Source organism: Poecilia reticulata, chromosome 13 (assembly GCF_904066995.2).
Source record: "Poecilia reticulata chromosome 13, P_reticulata-male-v2, whole genome shotgun sequence".
Taxonomy (NCBI): domain Eukaryota; kingdom Metazoa; phylum Chordata; class Actinopteri; order Cyprinodontiformes; family Poeciliidae; genus Poecilia; species Poecilia reticulata.
In genome coordinates, this window is record NC_088842.1 from 14322120 (window position 1) to 14342506 (window position 20387).

At 40.7% G+C, this 20387-nt stretch overlaps 1 protein-coding gene across 1 annotated transcript in view; it reads right to left on the reverse strand.

Moving 5' to 3' along the window:
• Window positions 1-1879: 1879 nt before the first annotated feature.
• Window positions 1880-20387, reverse strand: part of tlcd2 (TLC domain containing 2) — a 33996-nt gene continuing 15488 nt past the window's right edge. The window contains exon 4 of the mRNA XM_008425609.3: window positions 1880-3975. Coding sequence (XP_008423831.1) covers window positions 3595-3975 — 381 coding nt within the window. The 3' untranslated portion in view covers window positions 1880-3594. The remainder of the gene's footprint in view (window positions 3976-20387) is intronic.

A 20387-nucleotide genomic window follows, 5' to 3' on the forward strand; every position in this document is an offset into this window, starting at 1 on the left:
ACAGTTACAGTTAAACACCAGAGTTTAATAGGAGTGATCTGAAGGTGAAAGATGCATGCTTTCAGAGCTTGGTCTTGATTTCCTCCATTTTCTGAGTTTACCTTTTAAAGAAAATGGACAGAAATCACAGAAAAGCTGTACAGTGTTAATAGTCAGTTCTCCATTTTCACTAAGCTGTAAAGAATAAGCGTACTGTGGAAAAATGATGGATCTCATCAAGTTTTTTAAATAATGGAGCTCAGATGTGGATTATCTGTAAGGTTTATTGTGCGTGAAGAGGAACATGAGGCTGTTTTGGTGATATGGCAGCTGTAAAAACCTTTAGACAGAGCATCATCTCGCAGCCTGGTTGGAGTTGCATTGGGAAATTAAAGCCAAGAGAAAAAGGTAAGTTACTAGAGAACAGGAAGGAGCCAGAAGACGGGTCGTTTTAGCTAATGTCATTAAAATGAGAATAAAAACTCAACTAATCACAACTCATTAAAGCACAGAGAACAAACAGTATCAGTGCAGTTTTACAAGACGCACACGTCACCTCAGCTTTTCAAAGAGAACTTCAATGACACCAATCGTCTTCACGACCGCAAAAGCTGCCCTGAAACAAAAATATATATATAAAAAATTAAATAAGAGGGCAAATCAATAGGAAAAATATTTTCCACATTTTTATGAGATTGTTGTAATCAGCCTCAACAAATCAGGAGCGACACTGAAGACGTGTTTATACTTCCTAATCAGCAGAAACCTTAAGTGCTCAGATTAAACTTTTAGTCTATTTCATTACAGCTGCTGTGTTTGTAATATGGTGATTAAATAAAAAAAATAATAATTTTGCCTTATGTTCACAAATTTGATCTGAACTCATAAAGCTCAATGTTACAGTCAGAAAAAAAAGCATCATCATCATAAACTTTTCTTTTCACAACAGGAAACCTTACATACCACATCAATTACAGTTTTAATCCAAAACTTATTAGCAGAAATAAATTACAAACATATACAATTAAGCAAACACTGACGATTCAGGAAGGAAAAATATAAAAAATAAAACAAGCAGTTTTCTAGAGGATAAAATTAAAATGCAATGATTAGAGTTGGAAGAGTAGGCAGCTCAGTTTGCTGTATTCACAGATCTCAGACATGTTTGTTCTCTAACTCAGAAATATATCCACTGGGGCTTATCAGCATCCTTCAGATTAAAGGCAGGATGGCACATGTACATAAAAATGTTACAAAATACACACACATTGGTCTTGGCTGTGTGAGGTCACCGAGGCGACGTTCAGAAATGTCCTACCTGTGGAGAACGGGGACTCCCGTCTGTCTGAAAGCTCCTACTGCAGACCGAAACCCACCCCTGCACTTAACAGCACAATAATTTACCAAACATGAACATCTACTAATGGTATTTCGCAGTAGAGCACACGTATTTTGCTCCTATTTCACTGGGTTCAAGTGTACTTACAGATGGAAACAGGAGATCCGGTGACGGATGAACCAGTGAGCCCGTTGAGTCAAAACCCCTGCAGTGTGTTTTTTTTTTTGTCAGTGCTAATTCGTCGGGCAATAACATACAATTCCTTCTAATTTTTTTCCTGAATATTCCTTATTAGTCAAAAAAGAAATAAATAAAAGCCATGAAAGTTTCGCTACGGAGTGTCATGCTCTAATCCACAATGTTCTGGTAAAATTCTCATTTAATTTGCCTATAAAGCTATTAGAGTTTCATAAAGTTATTTCTGTTACTCCAGTGATTCCCACTGAAAGTGACTCAGAATCCCTTCGTTTAAAATCTGATAGATGTTGGCTTAATTATTCAAAGCAATTTTTAAGAGATAAAATCCAATATTAATGTTTTTATTCTGTCAGTTTTTCTTTCTTCAATACAAACGCCGTAGTGTTGACTTGGCTAGCATGTGCCGTGCTCTTATCCACCATCAAGTCATTTGATTTACTGCAGAGAGAAGGACACTTAAATTATTGTTTGAAGCATTTATCCTGAAATCGTTCCTGTTCTAGAAGCTCTACTTCTACATTAAGGTTAAATATGGCGCTCTCCACATTTAAGATGTGTAAAAATGCCCAAATCAAATGCATCTTGTATTTCACCGAGTTGATCTCACATGAAAATTTAGAAAAGTCCAACCTTCATTTAATTAAAAAACAGGGTTCCTGAGCAGTCTGGGGGGGAAAAAAGCTAATTTTGTTCTATAATTTGAATCAGTTAAATGTTTTAATTTCCCAGACATTTTTCTTTCCTTCTTTGATTCTAAAGGACAAAAATCTATTATTGTTTATTTATTTACATTGATTTCTGCAAGCGTTATTGTTCACTTGCCACATCTGACTGTAATTTTAATATTCGATTCATAGGTTTAGTTTAGATTTACATCTAGTCTGAATGCAAAATAATTAAAAAAAATAAGTAAAAATATAATTTTACGACTCGTGTAGTTTTTAAATTCAGCTTAAACTTTAGATTTTGCAAACCAAGTTAAGGTAATAAAAGTTTGCTAGCTGTGCTCCACACTACAACAAACAATCAAAAATTGATTTAATCAGTGTGGCATCATGATTTAGACTTTTATTTAAATATTTATGATTAATATTTTGCACCTTTATGTCCAGAATGGCATAAAAACAGATGTATATCACTGAGGATCTATCTTATACCAAGTCTTGACTTCCTCTGTCTCTGGGGTACAAAGATGGCAGAAAGGCTCATTTTCTCTCAGCTACTCTTCAAAATGGGAAATGCAAGTCATTCGAGAAAGGGAGATGCATATTTCTGTTCTTTGTTCTTCGAGTCGGGAAATGATTACACGAAAATCAGTGCTCGACTAAACCTGCCCATATCCAGAGTCAGAGTAAAAATAAAGCTTGAAACATCTGAGAGCGCGAAACAACAAGGACCAAACAAAGCTCATCGTTAGAGAAACGCAGCAAAGACGAGAGGGAATTATTCTAAGGTCTTTTTTAAAAGGCTTGAAATTACTTGTGGAGAGCGGGCGCCGCGCGTACGTTTATGATTCAAGTCATTTGTGGATTTTCAACAAAGTGATCAACACCACCAGCAAAGCGGGAGCTAGCAACCAGTTCTGAGGTAGCAGGCGGTTTTTAGTTGAGGACATTTGGTGGAGAACACATTCATCTCTGCAGTGCCAAAGTCAAACCAAAAGAGGGCGCTACTGATTTATCTACTCAGTGGGTAAAAAACGTCATTAAAAAAAACAAAAAAACAGCACGATGTGTATAAAGCATAAACTAGATGGATTAAGTGATACATTTATGATGTTACTAAAGATATTTTACATTCTCTGTTCCCAGTGGCTGTGTGAGGATCTGTTTGAAAGGTGGCGCTTATTCCCAGCTACATTTGGTTGGGATGTTAAGGCATTTGGTAGGCAACACGTTTACAGGACTTATGCTCTTCATGAGGTGAAGCACACAAGCTCTAATGCCAAAACCCGCAGCTGAGGGGAAGAAGCTTCCTCCAGCGAGGTCAGAGGAGGTCCGGCGACATTTGCAGCACAGATCTCCGTCTCTTAAACGAGCGCTGGATCCGAGCCACCGGGGTCCTAACAGAGCGCAGTTCTACATCTCCTTCTCCTTCTTGGCCTCCCGGGTGCTGCTCTTTAAAAAGTCGCTCCTGAGCAGCCGGCAGAAGAGGATGATGTTCATGACGGTCATGATGGCCATGCCCACGCTGCCCAGCGTGTAGGCCAGCAGGGGGATATTGTCCCTGTTGAGCACCAGCCAGCGGGTCATCCAAGCCAGCGTGTTGATGCGGAAAACCACGTACGTGCCCAGGTTGATGATGCTGTTGACGCGGTAGAGCGTGGTCGCCGCCATGCTGGCCATGCGCAGGATCTGCCGGAGGTGGAGGAACACCGAGTTGATCTCCACCAGCAGGGCCACCACGGAGAATCCCACGTAGCGACACGACACCACGGAGAGGCCGAAGCAGGTGATGACCTGCAGACAGGCGGGGGAGGAAGTCAGAGTTCCTGTTGACATCCTGCAGGCTTTGCTTTTCTAATGTCAGTTTCACAAACTAAGAAAAGTTGGACTGAAGTATTGGGGGAAAAAAAAGAAAAAAAAAGACAATGATCTAAACCTTTGTATATACATTAAGAACAGACACTGAGCACAAAAAGTTATATTAAACTGATCATTTCACATTTTTACGGATGAATGAAATCTTTCAAAAGTAACTACCCGCCTATGTTAAATGATGAATTAACTGTGATCAAGCTTTCAGTCGCTCCTCAACATGCTGAGTTTGGAGACGTCGTGCGTCTCGTGGAAACCTTGGAAAAGAGACGCCTCTCTCACACGCATTGTAACACCATCTTTGCCTTTGGATTGTAAAGGTTGCTGACCACAGACATGCACAATAATCATAGAAAATGACTGCGTATGTAAAGCCTGAGCCAAACTAGATAAGAACCTTAGAAAATGCTCAAAAAAAGATTTTAAAATTAGTCCTGTAATGGGGAGGAGGGCAGTAAAGCTGATTATTTATAAATCTGATTATTTACTTTTAGGCCTGAATACAAACACAAAATAAGCACAAATTAAAGTCTTCTAAAGACGTAGTTTAAATAAGAAAACCCTTGTTCTATGTCTGAATTAACTCTGGAAGATTAAACCAACAAATATGAATGGACGGTGTGCATTTCAAAGAGAAATGTATTCTGATTAGGTTGCAATCTATGACCCTGTGATATGATCCCGATGCAGGAGATGACTTTGCTTTTTATAGTTATGTATTGTTGAAATCCACTGTGATTTCTCTGGAAGGTCAAAGCTCCTGCCACTCCTTTCTGCTGAACTGCGCTTACGAAAGTCTGTGATGTAACGGACGGACTACCGCCACCAGGTGGCGCCAGCGCCTTGTAAACGGACGACTCCACAATCCCTTAATGTTGCCTCGATGCTGAAAAGTTGGACAGAAACGGATTATTGACCGAGTCTGAGAGCAAACCGTTCTCCAACACCGTCACAGCAGCTGCGTTGCAGCTCTAAATCTACACGACGGCGGCGTGTTTACATGGAAACACAGTTCAACAGGTGGGACGGCTTCGTTCAGTCAGCACACAGCTACCGTGAGCTTCCAGACATCACGTTTTTGCATTTACAAAGTGTGCAATTCAACTGTTTGTGGCATCATTTAAGTTATACAACACCATCTTGAGATTTAAACATCTCCTCAATCTGGAAAGGGAACATAGCAAAAATATGGACAAGAGAAAACAAATTACAGAACAGTGGCAAATAGAAAGAATATTCCAGTATGCTGCCATGATGAGGGTACAGAAAGTCTTTCAAAGAACATTCTCTGGCCAACACCCTAAATTATACATGTGGAGGAAAACTAACACTGAACATGGTCCTGACCACATTACCAACCCACATGGAAGAGGCGTCAGGGAGGAAGAAGTTCACCTTCCAGCAGGACAAATCAAAGGTCAGACTAAAATCCAATAAAAACTCTGTGGAAACTTAAATACTGATTATTCAGACACAGTCCATCCAATGGAGCTGGACCGAGCCAGGAACCAATCAACGCATCAGCTTGATAAGTTGATTATTTAGCCTTTATTTAGGAAGGCTAAATAAAAATGCATGCCACACATTTCAGATATTTAAATATGGATAACACCACACTTTCCTCCATCTGCAGCTGTTTGCTACTTTGTGTTGGCATTTCATGTAAAGTCACCATAAATCCCACAGAAGTTCATGTTTATAACGTGAAACAAATACAGAAAGAGCAAAATTTTGCTGAGCAAAGTACTATATGACAGTCGGATCTGCATTTGTACCAAAATACCAAGAAAAAAAATTAACTCATTTGACACTTCTTTACACTTCAAACTCTCCAAGTTAAACGTCGTATCGTCAGCAGCCAGAGAGCTGCAACCACTCAATGAAACGATCCGTCTCAGGGAAATCTGCTATGCTGCTTACGCACAGATGTCTGTTTTCAAAAAATAAGTGGAACCACACCGCTGGTCAGTCAGTATCTTGTGACTTTCCTCTGTGGGAGAACCAGTGGCTCTCTGAAACAGAATCTGAGCTTCAGGCCAGGATGTCCTGCTATCAGAGTGGGTGAGGAAGACAACGGCAGGTTAAGTCATCTGTTGACCCAGTGACCAAACAAACCATCATTGACCACAGAAATATGTTTATCGTTTGAGTATTATATAGCATGTGCTTGGAAAGAACAGGGTTGATACAGAAAGATGTGGAAAATGTTTATTTCTGGAAATAATATAATGGAATTGGTAAAAAAAAAAAAAATACAGATACAAAGGTCCTAGAATGAAGCGGCTAACTAAAGGCAGATAATGCCATTTTGTTTTTATATTTGATATATATTTAACAGATATATTCAGTTCAATTCAGGCTTTATTGTGGTCAAACACAGCATCCTAGCAAAGATAAAAATAGAAGTCCTTCTAAGTGAAAAAGTTCTTCCAGTGCTTTAAAAATTATTTGATCTCTTAAAGATTTACTTTTGTTTACTATTCATTGTCACACCTATGTTCCAGATGGTCAATTCAATTTTAATATGAGGCAAAAATATCCTGAGGTGCAAAATGAGGATTTTATTCATCAAGGGGAAAAAAGTCTGTCCGATCCAGCCAATCAAAATTAGGCAAATATGAGATTTTTTTTCTCAACAGTTATGATTTATCGTGGGAAAACACCAGGACAAACTCCAAACAACATAGAGATGCAGATGAAATGATAACATCCAACCCATCCAGGAGCAGGTTACTATGGCAACATGCAATAAACATGCAATAAACAGTGAAGCAGAATTTTTTTTTTTCCCAGTACCCTAAATACACAAACATCATCACACAGTGAGGAAAACATGTCTCAGCTCATCGGTTAAGACTCCAGTTTACGAAAGTTTGACCTCAGAGACCAAACCCAGCACACCGACAGTAAAAACATCATGCGAGGGAGGGCGGCGAGTCCAGTTATGAAAACAACACATCCACGTGCGGTCGGGACCAAAGCAAAGGCGAAGACCACACGACTAAACCTCAAGGGACTTCACTCCGCTCCGTTCATTCGCAAATGCACACGCAGAGGAGCCAAGGGCCAAATCTCCCAACCACAAAACCCAAACGGATAAAAACGTCTCATCTGGTCTATAAAACAAGACTGAACACGAGACTGCAAAGGTCAAACAAACCCTTATACAATCCAGAGATAGGACGACTTGATAACACACTGAGTTGGTATATAATGTGGTTGATATGGATCAAAGCTGTTCAGAAGCAGGGTAATAAATTATGCACTTCCCATGCTTTCTTAAAAAGACTGCATAACATGTTCTCCTTGTCTTTGCTGTTATCTTTATTTAACTTTATTGCCGTTTTTACTGTGGATGTTCTAAATTCAACAAATGCCAATAAACACAGATAAAGTGGCCCACAGAGATAAAAGACCCTTAACTTAAGTAATATGTCACTTTTTCAAGGTCTGTCCGTAAGGAGAACCATAAACCTTCACCTGCAGAAAAAAACTTTGAGAAAAAGTCCCTAAAATCTGATCCTACGGCGTTCTCGGCGAGTCCACCATTGTGGGGACAAAAATAGAGATGTCAGCGCTGGTGTCAGCGCCGTGCGCTGAAAGGGGCTCACGGTAATCCCCCCCGCGCGAGCTGCTGGATCCGTCATGATGGGATTGATTCAGCATTAGGTGGATTTTGCAGCATGAAGCTGTGCTGAACACGACTTTCACACAACAAAGCCCCCGTAACATAAATGAACTCGGCAAACACAGGGTGGAAAATAATTGGGAAGTTAAAAAAAAAAAAAAAAAACGGTGTGTGGGTTTCAAAACACTTTTTATAAAAGAAAATCTGAAAAGTGTGGCATGTGCTTCCATTCGGCCCCACTGAAGTTTTAGACCCACCTTTTAACGCAGCTCTTTTGGGCCACGTCTTCACCAGCTTTGCGGATTACAGATGGATATTTTATCAATTCTTCTTTTCCAAACAGCTCAAGCTCAGATTAAATCGAGAGGTTGATCAAATATTCTCAAAATGATTTAGGTCTGGACTTTGACTGGGCCGTTCAAACAATTAAATACGCTTGGATTTATTCATGTATCCTGCCACAGATTTTCCTCCCTGTAATTGGCACCATTCATCCTTTCCTTGCAGGACAGCATCCCCACAGTGTGATGCTGCCACCACTGTGCTCCAGCTTGCACATGTGGCGTTCAGGTTGATGTGCCATGATGCTCCCATAAACATGGGAAGTTACCCAGCTTAAATCCAATTCTACACATTAATTGTAGCATTCAATTTTTAAAAGCTGTCTTATCAAATTACTAGTCATATAATTATTAATTTGTCATTGTGGAGAAACCCAGATAAACATATTTTTAAAATAACATTTCAACAAAAACTATTTACATTTTTGTTTTGCTTATCGGTATAACATTTGTTTACAATAAAACGACATATAATCCTCTTTTATTCTTCTCCAGAAAAACAAAGAGGCATGTTTGTTCCCTGTATCTTCCTCCCCATGGGTTCAATTAGTTCTTCCTCTAAACCCTGGTGAGGGACCTCCACTTTCAGGGGGAAAACACCGGGTGTGAACTGCAGGGGTGAGTACCTGACAGGTTAGAAGTGAGACAAATCTTAAACTTTCAGCATCTCAGAAAAGAGCACTTATCTCCAACAGCAGCTCTCCCTCACAGAGATGGATGAAGAGAGATATCGTTGCAAAGAAAGGTGATACCTGGACTGCTCAACAAAGTCCTCTATGGAAGTACTTTGACAACAAATACCTCTTTGTTTGAATTTTGAATTGCTCCAAAAACAAACCTACTAAATACAGTATATATATATATATATATATATATATATATATATATATATATATATATATATATGCAGCCACGCTACTGCAGTTGTGTTGGTCTGTGGCTAAATGTGGGCTTTAGCACAATATCAAGAAAGCAAGAGCAAAAGTTAAGCTAATCTCCATGAAAGTGGAAAATATTTAAGACAATCTGCAGCCATCCCGACAACGGACATCCGAGTTAATTCATTCAAGGTTGGATAACGTAAAGCTTAAAGGCACTCGAGGCTCTGCAGGCCTCAGGCGGGTGTTAGCAGTTAAAGTGCATGACAGTACAAACAGAAAACAGACGGACAAGTATGGCTCGTTTTCAAAAGTTGCTGGGAGAAAAAACATCTCTCTGAAAGGAATTTGGCAGCATGACTTGCAAAGTTAAATCTAAATGAACCCCCATGATGTCTGAAACCCTGGCTGAAATAGAGCTTCTGTATATTTGCTCATAGTATGTCAGTCAGGCAAACACTAAAAGCATTTCAGCTACGGAGCACGGTGGTGGAGGGGTGGTGATTTGGCCTCGTTTTGCACCACATGACCTGTGCACCTTGCACGCGTAGAGCCGAGCAAAAACTAATCAGTCTAGCAAAATCTTCTGTAAATAAAACTGGGTCAAAAACAAGAAAATGATACAAAACACAATCAATTTCCAAGAAAATACCTGAAAAGGAACACCTGAACTTTATCGACAGGCTGTGACTGGACCTTAAAAGATCAGAAATCTGCAAAATAATGTTAACTGTAAAAACCAAAACAATTGAATGATGGAATGTATTAAATTTAGTGCATAGTGATTTCAGGTTGAGACAACCTGCAGTCGAGACTCAGGGCTAAATGCTTCTTGTGGTTGCACCTGTTCAGCCACTGCTTCTCCGCCTGATGAGTCATCATTCTCACATCAGAGTCCGTTGGACACTTTTTACCGCAAGTCAGACAAAATCCCTAATCGGTGATGCAAGAGTCGTATGTGTGTCCCTTTGTTAACAACCGTACTTGTCTCTCACTCTTCAACACTAACAATGATGTCAAAGAATATTTCGGAAGTCAAACCAGTTCCTCTTGTCCCGAGTTGAAAATGTGGAGATTTACAGGTTTGGCGAGTCACAAGCTTTTTGTTCGACATGACAAAGCAAAATGCTGGATGAAAAAACACATGTATTGGCTCTTAAAGCTGTAACAGCAGCAGAGGTCAGAGGTGTCAGGGTGTGAGCAGACATGCTTCAGACAGGTGGGAGGGTGGAGCTGACGGCTGCCTCTCGCTGGTGCAAAGCTGTTCAAGGGTCATAAAATACTTGAGACACTTTCACATGTGGTCACGTAACAACCACAAATGTTAATGTATTTTAAAGAGCAATAAAAGTAATGAATTACTGTGACGTGGAAGGAAGCTGACACGTTTCCAAAGTCTGGTGTGTGTGTGTGTGTGTGTGTGTGTGTGTGTGTGTGTGTGTGTGTGTGTGTGTGTGTGAGACGGTGTGTGTGTGCGTATTCAACAGCCTTGATTTAAAAGCTTTCAGACCTGGCTTTTCTGCTCCTATAGCTTCAAGTTTTTACCACCGTTGAGGATCTAAAGATTGAAATTTTAACCCATTTCCTTTTTAAAACAGATTAAGTTCCGTCAGATTGGACTGAGAACTTCTGTGAACATCAATTTTAAAGTCTTGCTTAAAAATCCCGACTGGATTAAGGTCTTGACCGCTCCAACACCATTCTACTGTAGACAAAGTTTTGTCCCAAGATCACCCTGCATTTAGCTTCATCAAATCTAACCAGCTTCCCTTTCCCTGCAGAAGAAAAGCATGTTTCATGGTGGGTGTAGTGTGTTCAGAATAAGCCTGTCGCCATTAATCAACTAATTGCATGCAGAAATTAAAATAAGCTTGACAATTTCCATTTTTTAAAGAGCAATTTTGTTTACACAGATTTTATAATCCATTACATTTATGGCTTCGGTTGCGTTTGGTTTTTATTTCCAGTGTTAAAACTACTGTACAGAATTAAAGTTTATTGTTTTTTTTGAGAGGCTGAACTCGCTCAATATTATGCTTTTATAATTATCCATCCGTCCATTTTCTTGCACCGTTGTCCCTTGGTCAGTGGTGGGAAGTAACGAAGTACAAGTACTTTGTTACTGTACTTAAGTAGAGTTTTCGTGTATCTGTACTTTACTTAAGTAGATTTAATAATGGGGACTTTCTACTTTTACTCCACTACATTTTACAGTAAGTATCTGTACTTTCTACTTCACTACATTTCTACAAAACTGTCGCGTTACTCGTTACATCCAAGTCGCGTTGCTCTTTTTTTCTGTTAAAATGTGAAGTTCAGGGACTTAAGGTGGCGCCTTAAAATCCGAGCAATATCGTAACTTACGTGTCTGTTGTCACCCATCGCCTCCACCTTTACTCGCATGCGAAGCTCCAGACATGCGCAGTGGTTTCCTCTGAGCGAGTCTAATCATCAGTAATATAATAGCGCTGCATAAATCATAAGATATGGCGACATGTAAAATCAGCAGCGCTTCGCTTTCACAGATGGTGGGGACTTCATCCAACTTTTAGCGTCACTTGGAAGGAAAGCTTAAAGAAAGGTAAGATCTGTGGACGTGATGCTAGCAAAGCTAGCTGTACTGACGTAGACACACATGTTGCATCTGCGATGAAAAAAAGTTGTCACTCATGCGCTGAATTATTGTGTGGAGGTTTTGACTGAGGTGTCGCACATATGGGACAACGCTGGTACATTCAGGAAAGATCCGATTCTTCTGGACAGATCTTTACTGATTGCATTTATTTAAGCTCTACGTATTTAATAACTAGTTTTTTATGGGAAAGTGGATCTTTCAGATCAATTTGAGAAGCAATTTTGATAAGTAAAAGTTAATTTTTTTGTGTCACGTAGCGCGGGGTGCTGGTCTTGACTTGGTCTTGGGTTGGTGACCTTGACTACAACTCTGCTACTGGCTCCTTGGTTGCCTGTCCTCTCCCACCCACCTTCTTTCCATCCCCTTTCTGTTGGATTTCTTTAAAAAATAAAAGCTACTAGTAGCAAAAAAAAAGTGAAGTTCATGTTATGTTAGGACAGGAGACAAGATGTTTCCGTCCCTGAAATTATGATGCATAGAATCACATATCTAAGTCTAAACCATGTTACAGAGAGTAAACATAATAAAAATATGCTTTATCTGTGGCATTGTTCATTAAAATGGCACATTTCTAATGTATTAAGAGCAACTGGCAGCTCAGAGTTCCCATGCACCACATACCGGTGAAACACCGTTACTGCACCCATCGTCTTTAACCCCTGTTAACAAGTAAATTATTATTATTATTATTATTATCCCATAGACATTTAAATGCTCCTTTTTCACTTTTTTTTCACACACCAGTGGGCATCACAAGAGGTTTGTTTGACTGATAGACCGGCCCAGGTCATGTTGTGGTTCCACTGACATTTGCTCTATGCCTGTTAGGAGATGGAACCCAAATAACAAATAAAAATGGGTGGGCGGTAAGTGGAGGGGCCAATGGTTCCCTGGCCCCTCCTGTTAAGCTGCACAAATCACTGCCAGTTCAGACTTGCGGGAATAATGCATCTAGTGCCCACAGATTAAGTTTTTTTTTCACAGCGCATGCTCACTGCGTGCTATTTTTACCCTTAGCAACAGTTGCCATGCTGCTTACAATGACGTCATCAGCATGACTTCAAATGATGTCTGTGTCATGAGGCCCTTCTGAGGATGACTTTATGATGTCATAGAGTCCATGACATCACCAACTGATCAGTTAATTCTCTGATCAGTTACCACAAATCGGTTAACAAATCAGTCAACTCGAGATTCATTTGGACGTTTTAGCTCAGCACAATAAAGATGAACGACGAAAGCCCAGAGAGAGAAATGGATGTGAAACCTAAGGTTTCTTTTTGGACGAAAGTGAAAAAGACATTGTCCAGCAAAGTTCATCCTGGTCAAAGAAGCCCAGATTACAAAAAGAGAAACTTTCTCAGTGAACTTCTGTGGGAAGTGATAGAAAAGGCTGCAGATGGACCAACTCTGCATCTTGTCCGACAAGTCTTTGAGGAACAACATAGCAAAATTTTGAAATTGCTTTTGAGAAAAACTGGAGATATAAATGTGAACGTACTCTCGGAGATTTCAGAAGAACTTGGTGAAAGGATTTTCCAGAGTCTTGCGAGAGATGCATTCCACTTTGCCAGTGGACTGCATTTAATCGCACTACTGGATTACCCAGAAGGACACCAAGTCATCGTGGAAAAATTCAAAAAGCATCTGGAGAATCCTGTTCCTAAAGAGAAAATGTTCACGTCTACCAAAAGAAAGATTCGAAAGACTTTTTTTCCAACTGAAGACTTGTACGCAGATGAAAACTGCCTGAGTGAAGATTATACTCAGGCAACCATGGACCCTGAACAATTTTTGAGGGACGCAAACAGGATGGGATTCAGACGTGGAACAGAAGATGAAAGGAGAATTATGGTTCAAAATATTCTATGGAGATTGATTTATAAGTCCAGTTACAGATCTAGCTATGGGCATTACAAAAGGAAGCACACCGAACCGGTCCAGAGAAAGCTTGCTCCAAAAATATGGAAAGAAGTCAAGGACATAGATTTTGTCATTTATGACAAAATGGAAAAAAAAGCCTGCCGAGACATCCTGCAACTTCTGTGGGGCAATGAAGACGCAGTTAGAGAACTGCTCTTCAAAATGATTAAAAGCAACAACCCAATAGTGATTCACAAGGTTGTGGAATGCTTTAAAAGAACCCTTGCACGACCGAGAAAAATCAATCTCAAAGACACCTTTCTCCAAAAGGCATGGGACCTCATCAAAATGGCTGCGGGTTGTGGAGACAATCCAGATGAAGAAGAGAGGCAAGAGCCCACCAAGAATGGATCAAATGTTGTGTTTAGTCCACACTTAGCTGGGCCTCTAAATTTGGTCAACTCAGAGGTTGGTACTGACTTGGAGGAGTCAGGGCCGAACTCAGAGTCAGGGCCCGCCTCAGAGTCAGATCCCGTCACCGAGTCAGGACAGACGTCTGAGACGGGACCCGTCTCAGAGTCAGGATCCATCCCCGAGTCAGGACCCGTCCCCATCTCCGAGTTACGATCTGTCTCAGAGTCTGGACCCGCCTCAGCGTCTGGACCCGCCTCAGCGTCAGGACCTGCCTCAGAGTCAGGACCCGCCCCAGAGTCTGGACCCGCCCCAGAGTCTGGACCCGCCTCAGAGTCTGGACCCGCCTCAGCGTCTGGACCCGCCTCAGAGTCGTGGCCTGTCACCGAGTCAGGACAGAACTCTGAGACGGGACCGACCTCTGAGACAGGACCGACCTCTGAGACGGGACCGACCTCTGAGACGGGACCGACCTCTGAGACAGGACCTGCCTCTGAGATGGGACCTGCCTCTGAGATGGGACCCGTCTCCGAGTCAGGACCCGTCCCTGGACCCGTCTCCGAGTCAGGATCCGTCTCAGAGTCAGGACCCGCCTCAGCGTCAGGACAGACCTCTGAGACGGGACAGACCTCTGAGACGGGACCTGCCTCTGAGACGGGACCGACCTCTGAGACGGGACCTGCCTCTGAGACGGGACCGACCTCTGAGACGGGACCTACCTCTGAGACGGGACCTGCCTCAGAGTCGGGACCTGCCTCAGAGTCGGGACCCGTCCCCAAGTCAGGACCCGCCTCAGAGACGGGACCTGCCTCAGAGTCGGGACCTGCCACAGAGTTATGACCTGTCTCTGAGTCAGGACCTGTCTCCGACTCACGACAGACCTCTGAGTCCTCATGCCTAATCTCACCAACCTAGAGACACCTTGTCAGAAGTATCAAAACTGTTCCTCAGAAGAACTTCGCATCTTACCAGAGCGGATGATTATGGCCTTAAAGATTGCTTACAAGTTTTCAACCTGAGAATACCGGAAACCATTAGTCATCTGTTGTTACAGTGAGAGAAAGACGGGTAGATTAACCCGAAGAATCAGAATTGGAGGCCGAGGGAACGATGGCCCACTGGGAGGCTAGAAGGGGTTCGAAGAAGAAGGAGAGAAGGTGGGGGGCTGACGTATCGTTAGAGAGGAGGGGGAAGCGAAGGATTGAACGAAGGAGAGACATTGTGGGGGGGCTAGTGTACGATGAGAGGTACACTAGCCCCCCCTCAATGTAGAGGTAGATGTGAGTGGTCAAAGAGGGTGGTGCCGGTCTAGCGTACCGTTGAGTGCTGGGGGGGCGGATGGACGGCGAATTGCAAGAAGGGGGAGGAGGTTTGGCTGCAGAAGGAGGGGGCGAAAGAGAGATATTGGGGGGCTAGTGTACCATAAGAGGTGCACTAGCCCCCCTTCAATGTACAGGTAGATGTGAGGGGTCGTAGAGGGTGGGGCCAGTCTATCATACCATTGAGTGCTGGGGGGGGAGGCCGGATGGCGAATTGCAAGAAGGGGAGGAGGTCTGGCTGTAGAAGGGGGGGGTGAAGGAGAGACATTGGGGGGGCTAGTGTACCATGAGAGGTGCACTAGCCCCCCTTCAATGTAGAGGTAGATGTGAGGGGTCAAAGAGGGTGGGGCCGGTCAAGCATACCGTTGAGTGCTGGGTGGGGGGGCGGCCGGACAGCAAATTGCAAGAAGGGGGAGGAGGTCTGGCTGTAGAAGGAGGGGGCGAAGGAGAAAATTAATCCCCCAGATCAACCTATAAATCCTATTTTATTTATATAATTAGGGCTATTGTAAACAAATATTTTAGTAATCGCGTAATCTATCGATTATTCTTACGATTAATCGAGTAATCATATAAAAAAAATTGACAAAATAAAGTTTTGGTTAATCTGGCATAACAGCAGTGTTACTATCGGATATCAATATCAGTCCAATTTTTCATTTTTGAGCTTCCCTAGCAGTTACTTTTTTGTTGTTTAGAAAACTAACCTGTAATAATAACAACTCGTTTTCTAAGTTAATATGAGAAAAAGTCATACAAAAATCAAAAATTAATTTCAATTTAATAAAAAGAGGCAGGCTCACAAATACGCTTATTAAAAATATCTATGATTCAGCTTTTAGTTTATGTAGTCAGTCAGTAGATGAACTATCACGTTGCCCCATACATGTCAAGCTTTGAGTTTGAGAATATGGGAAATGTCACCTGAAGTGGTGGTGGGCCATAATTTAACAGTTTGTTCATGTTAAATTATTGGGGAAAAAACTGTTAAATTATGGAAAAATTCTGCTGAAATTCCATAAAAAACAAGAAAGTGTACTGGCAGAAATTACCAGGATATTTCCCTATTTTTTCATGGAAAACTTTGAAATAAAATACTGTTAAATTATGGGAAACTTCTGATGGAAATTCTGTAAAAAACACTGAAAATATCATGGCAGAGAATTAACAGGACATTTTCTGTATTTTTTTTTTTTCAGAATTTCCATCAAAATATTTTCCTTATTTTAACAGTTTTTTTTATGTCAAATTTACCAATATTTTGTTAACCCAAAACTGAAATTCTCTCTTTTTACTCTGTTTTTTGTGATGCATTCACAAACTTTTTAAAAAACCTTGGACATTTCCAAATACCATTGAAGTCTGTATTCTATACCATATGTTAATTATAGTGTAAAATATATTACAGTTAATGTATTTAATATATTATTAACATAATTTTGAAACAAAATTAAATTCTAAGTCCACAGGAAATGTAGTTGTAGAACACAAAACACTTAGTTTGAAAGTATCTCATGCAAAGTGATGTAAAAATGAAACCATTCTACAATCAATTTGCAGACTTTATTTTGCAATTTAAGACCATAAATTGACATGTCATCTAGTCTTTATAACTAACATTTACTATTATATATTAAGAGCTAAACATATTTTTGAGCTTGCTAATGTTTATCTTCTGTACATCACAACTAATTTATTGCATTTTACTATACAAATTTTCAATGTATAAATTAAATGTAAAGCAATCTCGACTCTAGTCTTTGAAGTCAAATAAACAGTTTTGTTAAGTTATTACTATAAGATGGAACATAAAAAAATTGCTTTTGAACATGAAAATCATAGTTGTAAACAGGATCAACATACTTCAAAATAAATGCCGAAAGTCAACCATTATTTTTATGAAATACAGGTATAAATATTTTGTTAAAAATCAAATGCTACATAAACCCAGCCGGTAACACTTTACTGAAGGCGGGTGAATAAGACTGACATGACACCGTCATAAACATCTGTCATGGACATGAATAAGTCTTCATAAATATTTATGACTGTTGTCATAAAGCGTCATTCAGTAAATCATGACACTTTTAATACAAAGTTGACATTATTGAAAATGTCTTTGTTTTGACAACTTGACATTAATCTAGACAAAATGATTAATGATTGATTAATAGTATTCAGCAGGTTGTTTTCCAATGTATTAAAATTAAATACGATCGGTACACTTAATGATATTAGCGATTAGGTAATCCATTCAGCAAGCACTTTTACTTTTAATACTTAAGTATTTTTAAAAGCCAGTACTTTTTTACTTTTACTTAAGTACAAATGCTAATGTGGTAGTTTTACTTTTACTTGAGTACATTTTTGTCTGTGTATTTGTACTTTTACTTAAGTACATTTTTTGAGTACTTTCTCCACCACTGCCCTTGGTGGGGTTGGGAGGGTTGCTGGTGCCCATCTCCAGCTGATGTTCCGGGCGAGGTCACCCTGGACAGGTCGCCAGTCTGTCGCAGGGCAACACAGAGACACACAGGACAAACAACCATGCGCACACACTCACACCTAGGGAGAATTTAAGACAGACCAATTAACCTGACAGTCATGTTTTTGGACTGTGGGAGGAAACCGGAGTACCCGGAGAAATCCCACGCATGCACAGGGAGAACATGCAAACTCCATGCAGAAAGACCCGGGCTGGGAATTGAACCCAGAACCTTCTTGCTGCAAGGCAACAGCTCTACCAACTGCGCCACTGTGCAGCCCGCTTTTATAATTATACATCTTAAAAATGATCTCAAAACAACAGTATGATTGTTAATTGTAATAATTTCTGTGACAATATGTAGTCCAGCAAAATGTGTTATTGTGACAGCTCCAGTTCAGAGTTGCAGTTTTTCTGCCACAAAATAAATTTTTTACATCTCAAAACGTTCAGCTTTGGTCTCCTCTGATCAGAGCGCCTTGGTTACCGTCAGCCGAAGTCGCTCTTGTAAATTAGATTTTTAATCTCAATTAGTTTTTCTTTCTGGTTAACATAAAAGATTAAATAAAAATGAAAATCTTTCTTGGGTTCTCTACAAGATCAATTTACGTAGCGGTATCACAATAAAGGGGGTGATTACATACAGTAAACTGTGAAAAAGTTCATTATTTTATGGTTTATTTAGAGGCGTGATAGGATTAACTATGGCACAGGCTCACAAAATACACATAAATCACTGCTGGGAAAACTGCGAACTTAAATGCATAGTGACTAGGATTTACATTTGTGTGTGCATACAATGAATGGATTGATCATTTAGGGCACTAATGCACTTCACATCGGCTTTCTGCCAGGTTGTTCTCAGCACATTCCGCCGCTACAGCTACAGGACAGGAAACGGTTCTTCACAGCAGACAGGAAACTGTCCAGTAAAAGCAACGAAAAGAAAAGCAGTAGGAAACTCAGTACGGAGACGTCAGCCTTATGGTGACTGTAGGCGGACAATGAGGACGATTGGCAGGCGGTAGGGTCTGACAAAACGACTTCGCAAGGTAAGAAACACCAGCAAAGATGACACCCAGAGCAAGTCCAAAGTTCCAGAAGAGACAAGAGGTTATCTTGGGGTCTTAAATGCTGTCATGAGGCCAGTCAGATGACTGCTGCACAACAGGCCCCTTCAGAGCCTCTCCGTCACACACATCTGGTGAAAAGCTCAACGGACGTACACAAAAAAAACACTCTTACTACAAAAAACACAGTCGATTAGGCTTTTCATTTAGAGGAGCGAACCAGCTAATCAGATGAAGGCAGAGCATTATTTTTAGTCTTCCTGCGGCAGGGCGTCCATGACTGAATGGTGACTTTTTTATGAATGAAGCAGACAGGAAGTGAGTGTGAAAAAAAAAATCCTCAAATATTTCATCACTTGTTATGAAAGTCAAGAGATGCATCTGGACAAAGACTCGTACCAAAAAACAAAGCTCTTGACACCAGATGAGACGCGTCTCACACGGTCACATGCTTCACACACATTTTTCATGTTAAAACTCCAGATGTTTTAAAGACAAAACGGAGGGATATTGAACCACTAAGGTCTGACAGATGAAGAGGAAGATGTTTACCACTATTATACAATTGATATTAACTTTTTTTAATCAAATACAACAAGCTGAATTTGTCAGGACACTGTTGCGGTAAACACCATTAATACATTTTTACTTGGCAAGCTATTTATGACTTCAAGATGACACACTGATTTATTGTGAGGAAATTCCTGTTTGAATGTTTATATGTGGTTTGGGACACGCTGTTCCACGATACTTATTCAGTAAAAGAAAAAAACAGCTATTTGTTGCATCTCTAATAAAAAGGTTATCCATCAGTTATAAAACCTGTAAAAGTGGCACACTGCATGCATACAACATAGTTCTGACTGTGTGGATGGCACTTTTACGAAGGAATTCAGCTTTTAAGCTTTATACCGCCCGGACTTGGAGCAATCATAGTTTTTAACTTGGACTCGGAATGTTTCTTTTTTCCAGATGCAAACAGTGAATTTTATTTTTTTTCTCTGCCAACTTCATAATTTTGACGTGAGGTTATTCCTGCATTGTGCTCTGACTTACTGGCACACCCATCGACACGCCTTTAAACTATGTGCTGTGACCCCGGTTCATCTGCAGCAGCTGGATTTCATCCAAGTATGTCGAACATCTCTTTTATGCTTCGGTTCGCCGTCATCAGGTGTGGCGCCATGGGAAAACACCCCCACAGTTTTCCAATCCCAACAATAGATGGATGCAGGTATCTACACAGCTTTCCTAGTTGCTATGCCAACCAGTAACAAATAAAACCTCCTTTCTATAACTTTTTGTTGTCTTTTAAGCTGGTGTGGTTCCTGGTTTGCAGTTTCTTTGGACCCGGTTCTGCTCATTCTGCCACCTCGTCGTTTAGTTCTTTTGAATTTTTATTCATTTGATGCCAAACTTTTTCCTGTATGAGAAATTGCTGTTTCCTGTGGGGCACTGTGTACATCAGTTCACAAACGCCTTGAGGGTATTTCACTTGTTCCTTGAAAACCGATGACATAAAGAATAATTTTGCCATCTAATTGCAGAAACATCCATTAGCAGGACGTCACAAAGATTTGCTTTGGTTTGTTTCCCACGTCATAGGAATCAACTCATCTACATCAGCGCCTCTGGCAAAGAACAACCATCCATTTTCTTATACGCTTGTCACTAGTGAGGATGTGAGGAGGGCTAGTGCCTAGC